Source organism: Gossypium raimondii, chromosome 3, assembly GCF_025698545.1.
Source record: "Gossypium raimondii isolate GPD5lz chromosome 3, ASM2569854v1, whole genome shotgun sequence".
NCBI classification, from domain to species: Eukaryota; Viridiplantae; Streptophyta; class Magnoliopsida; order Malvales; family Malvaceae; genus Gossypium; species Gossypium raimondii.
This window is the reverse complement of record NC_068567.1, coordinates 6,711,634-6,718,893: the sequence shown is the minus strand read 5'-3', so window position 1 is coordinate 6,718,893 and position 7,260 is coordinate 6,711,634. Positions and strand designations below refer to the sequence as shown.

Here is a 7,260-nt window from a genome sequence, read left to right as displayed (position 1 = left end):
AGACTAATTGTTGTTGTTTTTTTTTTTACCAAACGCTAGACTTTCATTTATCTGAACAGGAGCAACAAAATAGAATTTAAAGCAAAACTAAAAGAAAAGAAAAGTCAAACCAACAACACACCAAAAGACAGAGCAAACAAAAGCAAACCAAAAGACAAAACATGAAGAATGCAACGAAAACAGAAGACCCTTCCGAACATGAGACTGAAATCAAAGAAAAACCAGCCAAACTCTCATGAATTGGAAAAGTCTTGCAGTAAGCGAGAGCCAGGGGAGAAGCATCCCAGAAGCGGAATAAAATCCGGCGAACCTGCTTCCCTGAAATGAAAAATTCAATAAATTAGTCGGGGGGGTCCACCCACCAACGATCAGTGACGGCAATAGGCTCCACCTCCACCCTGAACTGATCGAGCGACACCCATGGCAGCAAGATGGCGAGCAACTCTATTACCCTATCGAAAACAATTTTGAATAATAGTATCAGTAAAACAATTTTTAAGCTTGTATGTTCCTTCTTTAATAAGCATCGCAATTTTTGATCTGTCATCATGCAAGGAACTGACTTTCTTAACCACCGCCAAAGAGTCCCCCTCAATAATAACATGCATGAACCCTAGATCTGTCGTGAAACAGACTACTCGGACAAAAGCAAGAGCCTCTACAACAAAAGCATTAGGTACATTACTATGCATTTGTATACTTGCTCCCCACTTCATTCGAACAATAATACCCGAATAAGATGGCCTAGAGTGAGACTGGAAAGAGGCATCAAAATTTACTTTCACAGAAGGCCCAACTGGGGGCTGCCATCGCACCTCCGAACCCCCCATAAAGCCGTGAACCCTCCCCTAGAAAGGATAACTCCCGAAGGTACGACCGGATGAAAGTCACCACAGTCGAAACTGATTGAGGAAATCCTTCATGATAGCTTCAATTACGCCCCATCCATAGAGCCCAGATTGTAGTAAGAGTTAAATTGATAGAATCTTCAAAAATAGTTGTAAATAAATATTAAAACCAACTAAAGAAGTCAGAATTGTTTTGTTGTACATGCCACGAAATCTGCAATGCTTGCCATACTGCCGCAGCAATCAGACACTCCCATACAACATGTGCCACAGTTTCTGGTCCAGCAGAGCATTGGTGACAAAATTTTTTGTTCATTACCCACTTATTGTAAAGATTAGGAAGCATAGGAACATAATTGTTACAAAACCACCAACATGTAATTCTAATTTTTGGTGGAATTTTGGCTTGCCACAATTTAGTATAAAAGTTACTAGTAAGTGAGTTGTCATTGTGCACACCATGCGAGTGATCTGTGTAAGAAGACCTTAGTAACATATTGTACCCATTTCTCACTGTATAAACCCGGTAGGAGAACCCTTATAGACAAGAATATCAGGGGGCCAAATTGGGCTAGTGGAATACTTAATATTCTCTCAGCTTCATCAACTACAAAAATGTCATAGATTCTAACCTCATCCCATTTGTATAAACCTGGTACCATAAGGTCACTCACCCAACTAACCGAAGTAGTAACAGCTATGTGTTGTACCTTGCAGCCAGTAGGTCTCAGAAACCAACAGTCATTCCAAATGAAAATCGAAGTTCCAATACCCATACGACAGCCCAGACCTTTTTCAAGAAGATCACGCAAACTCCACAAGCTACGCCAGGTATAAAAAGGGTAAGAACCCAATCGAGCATTTAACAAATCTACATTTAAAATATTTGCCTTTCAAAGCCCTACTTAAAAGACAATCGGGTCTCGATAAAATACACCAACACTGCTTAGATAATAGTGCAATATTGAACCTGGATAAATCTCGAAAACCCACACCGCCTTGCAATTTTGGCTCACATAAAGAAGACCATCAGCACCAATGAATTCCTCTTTTCGTGCTGGAATTTTGCCACCAGAATTTACAAATAGTGGGTTCCAACTCTTTACATAGGTCAGAATAGATGGTAAAACCGATCGTATAAAAACTTCCTTACCCCATTGTGACAAAAAATGCATACTCCAATGATCAATACACCTTCTGAACCGGTCTTTGAAATGTTGGAAAGCTGCTCTTTTTTGCTGTCCCATCATAGTTGAGAGATTGAGATATTTCTCTAGATTAAAAGTAAACCTCACTCCCAAGCTAGTGCTAATTATGATGGCACACAAATTTATCCACATTCGTAAATCAATTAAAGACTTGTTGAAATTCACTTGTTGCCCCGAGCAAGTCTCACATTCTCGTAAAATGGAGTAAATATTATGAGCACCTGAAGCAGTGGCCTCCCTAAAGAGAATACTATCATCGACAAAAAATAGATGCGATAAATGGGGCCCAGCTCTGCTAATACGTGTGCCACGAATAATACCCTCCCGCTGTGCTAGCCGGAGCAAGGAAGAAAGACTTCCACCACAGATTAGAAAAATATAAGGACTTAAAGGGTCTCTCTGACAGAGCTCTCGCAAAAGATGGACGACTTCTCCCAATTGACCATTAAGCACCACCGAATAGGAAACCATGTTAATACAACTCATAATCAATGAAACCTAGTCCTTACGGAAACCCATATGGAGCATCATAGCTTCCAAAAAACTCCACTTGGCCCGATCATATGCTTTACTCATATCCAGTTTGAGAGCAAAGGAGCTCATTTTACCAACCTGTCAGTTTCTTAAAAGAATGCATAATCTCATAGGCAATAAAAATGTTATTAGAAATAAATCTTCCAAGAACAAATGCATTTTGAGCTTCACCAATGCAAATATCGAGTACCCGCTGAAATCTATTTACCAGCACTTTGGAGATTATTTTATAGAGAACGTTGTATAAACTGATAGGCCTGAACTATGGGATTCACTAATATTAATGCGGTAATTAATAATCTCCAACAAAACCTCACATCGAAGGATCGCAAGATAGTAATTTGTAATATCAGCTCCAACAACATGCCAATATTTCTACTAAAAAACAGCCAGAAAACCATCCATACCCGAAGCCTTAAGTGGAGGCATACTGAACACAGTAGCCTGAACCCCTTCCGCTGTAAACTCTACCATCAAATCGTCATTCATTCGGTATCAATCCCCCCAAGAAATGATGAGGATTACTGTGACTAGCTAGTGGATGAAAATAAGACCTCAAAATATTGTTTGGTGATCGAAGCCATGACATCCAATCGAAGAAACAAAAGACACATCTTAATCCTCCAAACCAATAACAATATTTACACGTCTTCGATGGGAAGCAAATTTATGAAAGAAAGCAATGTTACAATCCCCTTGTTTTAACCAATCAGCATGAGCTTGTTGCTCCCAGTAATTTTCCTCATTTGCTTCCATATTCAATGCTAGCTTGACATCAGAAATCTCAGCCAGAATCTCCTCAGTAGGATTTGCATTGTTCAATTCAACCAAATGAGCTGATGCTATCCGAGCAATCCATTTTGGGTCACGAGAGAGAGTCTTCCACCAATCTAACAAAATTGTGCCGAATCTTCCAATCGATAAGGAACATCCCCCCAACAAGTATTCCAGACACAACGAATTTCATCCTCACAAGACTAGTTGTTATTAAATGCGAGTTTAGTGCCAATTAATTGAGTGATATTAATTCAAATAATGAGATGATAAAAGAATAAATTATCAATGCTTTCTTTTAAATAAAATTTTGAATACGAGCCACATAAACAAACAAAAATATTATCAAAATTTGCTCTTGATTTAACTATCGAAATATTTTGTGGCGTTTATGCCACCAAATGCCGTTAATAGTTTAAACGTGCAACTGTGTTTTTAAATATAAACGCGCAGTTATAGTATTCCCACCGATGATTTTTGCGTCAAATTTATTCCCACAATTTGAAAATACATTTACTGTGAAGTTTATACATATAATCGCCACAAAATATATACACTGATGATATTTTTCGTCATAAACGGCGCTATTTTATTACTATAGTGCAATTATAACATAGTTAACAAATAGAGATAAATATATATTTTACTATAAAACAGATCACTCACTAAATAATATTTTTCATTTTTATTTACACAAATATCTAGTATTTATCAACTTTTTTTATCAAATCCATTTGGTGAGCTAAATATCATTAATTTGTTATGATATGAAATTGGATTTTATGTAATTTCTCTATTAAATTGGTATTATTTTACTCAAATATTTTAAATATTCAGTTTTATAAAAATAAAATGTACTATTATATAACTAAAAACCGACCTCTGTTGGGGTCTTGATTGTTAAAACTAAAACCTGATATATTTTTGCAAACGAACCACATTTTTTGTTAAATCTAATTTTTCCCATATGATATTTTTGTCCACCCCTTATAAAGAACCTTCTGGCTTAAATGAAAAGGTCTAGAAAAAAGAGGGGCATTTCCATAATTTAAGAAAACTTGATGGGCAAGTTTTAAAAATAACCCAATAAAAGCAAAAACGTGTTTATAAAATAAGCTGAAAGCCTGAACCCCATTCCAGAAAAGTTCGGTGGAGAGTCTCTCTCTGCTCTTTTTTTCCCAATTTTTTTTATTTCTCTCTCTTTTAATATCTTCATTTCTTCCTAATTAGGGTTTATTTTTTTGTTAATTTATGAACTTTTTAGTGACTTTATTTCAATAAATTTACCAAGTTTCTCAATTACTTAGATCGAAACTCGAACGAGAGAGAAAAAAAGTAGCGTTCTTTTCTCAACAGAAGGAAAAAGAATGGAGTCAAATTCATGGAGGTTTCGATTTTCCAATTCTTCTTCGTCTTCCTCAAGGCGTCATCAGTCTCGATCTGGTTTGTTTTATTTTTTCTGTTTGGTTCACGAGAAAATAAGGAATTGATTTTTTTAAATTTGCGATTATTTTTGTTTTTGTTGTGTTTTTCTAGATCTGTTTCTGGGTGGAGGATATGAAGAATTTGATGGAGACGAGGATTTCAAGGCGGAGTTTTTATGTCCGTTTTGCGCTGAGGATTTCGATATTGTTGGGCTTTGTTGTCACATCGATGAGGAACATCCTGTTGAAGTAAAAAATGGGGTACCTTTTTTCCTATTTTCTCATAAAATTATTCCTTTTTTTTTTGTTTCTTTGGATGAAATTTGTGTTTTTCTTATTGAATTTATTAGAAAAAAGATTAACTTTGTTTACGTAGTTTACATATTGATGGAGTATTTTTTGAAGTTATAAGTAAAAGAAATGTAGAAGTACTGGTGCATAGTTGGGGGAAAAAAGATATTGAAATTTGAAATGGTATTTTACAGCTGAGTTGGTGTTGAATTGGGGATTTAATTTCAGTAAGATTCTTGATAATTTTGTTAATTATGCGTCTCTCATTGTGAATTTCACTGTTGCTTGAGTTATAGATGTTGTTTGCTTGAATATCATTCTCATTTCTGGTGTATAGCATTAAGCTGTTTAGCTTCAAAGTTAATTTGATAAATTGTGTGTTCTTCATGCTTTTTTACTTTGTTTTTTCACTTGTGAAAGATATGTATTTTTGGTCTTTTAGACGCATAACATTGCTTGAGAGTTAAAATTGAGTTTCGCTTAATAGGTGTTTGGTTGAATGTTACCATTTCAGGTCTGCCCGGTTTGCGCGAAGAGGGTCGGGATGGATATAGTTAGCCACATTACCATGCAGCATGGGAATTTTCTTAAGATATCCTTTTTTTTATGTTGATTTTGTCTCGGCTTATTTAGTTTTGATGTGAAAGCTAGTTAAATAATATCTATCTATCTATCTACTTTAAAAAGGCTAAACACTTTAATCTGATTTGATCTTCACCATGGTGCTTGACGATGTTTGCCATGCATTAGGGGTATGTGAATTTGGTTTTCATTTTTGTTTAGTGATCTACATTTCTGCTAACGGTCAACAAGCTTACTTTGTTTTCCCCGTAAAAGCCATTTTGCTTTCTCCTTTGTATGTCTAAATATCTCTTGTTTGTTTGTGAGTTGGCATGTCTTGATGAAAGGTTCAGGTTATTCCTTGACTGGATTTTACGTGCAGCGCAAGCGAAGATTACGCAAAGGTGGATCCAATTTGACATTTTCTATGTTGAGAAAAGAACTGAGAGATGGAAACTTGCATGCCCTTCTTGGGGGATCTTCATGCATTGTTTCTCCCTCCAATGTTGAAGCTGATCCATTATTGTCATCATTTATGTTCAATCCACCCACAGCTGATGAGCCTTTAAGCTTGCAGTCTCTCTCTATTGCTGAATCAAGTGCAGACAAGGAAAGCACAGATAAAGAATCTCTAGAAAGGTATAACTGCTGGTGTCATTTATTCTTGTGATATGTGTTGTTTTGTTTATCCGGGTAAAAGTGACAGTGCTGCTGGTAGTCCGCTATACCTTTTGACTTTCACTGATAATTTTAGGATTGGATTCAAGTTTCTAACACTCGTTTATCGTGACAGAAAGCCGCAACAGTCACAACTGTCAGACCAAGAGCACGAGGAGAAGGCTCGAAGGTGTGAATTCGTCCAAGGGCTGCTGATGTCCACTATTCTCAATGAGAATTTATAAGTTAAATGAGGGTATTTGTAGAATCTATTGGTAAAATATAATATTAGATCTGAGAGTAAAGCATAAAGAGGAAGGTCTTCACTCTACCTCAGAAATGGCAATCGGCTGAGCTAAAAATCAAACAAAACTCTGTATTCCTACTGTATTTAGAGCTTTTGTGCATAATGGAAAGATGGAAGAACTTCTATCCTCCTATATATATATTTATATGTGTTTATGCTTGGTCTTTATATGATACATGATTGGAATTAGCTGATTTATTATAACTAAATATCTCTATGCAGTTTCTTTGCCTATTGCAAACAATGTTTTTGCAGAAAGGATTAAATGTTATATCACGTCAATAATTAGGGTAACGATGGAGGCCTCTAAAAGGCTTTCCTTTTCTCTAGAAGTTTCATCTCTTCCCCCACTGACTTAAGAACTTTGGTTTTGTCTGTGATCGGCTGTTTTAGGACAGTGTTGCCAGTGTATTTCAGAATTGGATCGGTCCAAAACCAACTGATATTGGTTGATTTCGATTTTATAATATGTAATTTTTTTTTTGTGTGTGATTTCTTTGATTTGAATCAAATTTATCGATTTAACCATTAATTTGATTCTAAAAACAGTCATTTATAAAAAACAAACTAGTCTATATTTTTTAATTTTGTTTTGTTTGGCTGTAATTTGTTGTCATGGGTCAATGATTATATATAATTTATTATTATTTTCTTTT

The 7,260-nt window shown here is 35.7% G+C and overlaps 1 protein-coding gene across 1 annotated transcript; it reads left to right on the top strand.

Moving 5' to 3' along the window:
- The first annotated feature begins 4,498 nt into the window (after positions 1-4,498).
- Positions 4,499-6,759, top strand: LOC105796882 (protein DEHYDRATION-INDUCED 19 homolog 4). The gene is made up of 5 exons (XM_012626708.2): positions 4,499-4,807; positions 4,901-5,049; positions 5,594-5,671; positions 6,017-6,279; positions 6,434-6,759. The coding sequence occupies exons 1-5, from the start codon at positions 4,732-4,734 to the stop codon at positions 6,540-6,542; spliced, it is 675 nt and encodes a 224-aa protein (XP_012482162.2). The 5' UTR covers positions 4,499-4,731; the 3' UTR covers positions 6,543-6,759.
- The last annotated feature ends 501 nt before the right edge of the window (positions 6,760-7,260 follow it).

Coding starts and splice junctions, on each gene's coding strand:
- LOC105796882 (XM_012626708.2), top strand. CDS start 4,732: ATGGAGTCAAATTCATGGAGGTTTCGATTTTCCAATTCTTCTTCGTCT. Junction 5,672..6,016: donor AGCATGGGAATTTTCTTAAG/ATATCCTTTTTT, acceptor ACTGGATTTTAC/GTGCAGCGCAAGCGAAGATT. Junction 6,280..6,433: donor GATAAAGAATCTCTAGAAAG/GTATAACTGCTG, acceptor TTATCGTGACAG/AAAGCCGCAACAGTCACAAC.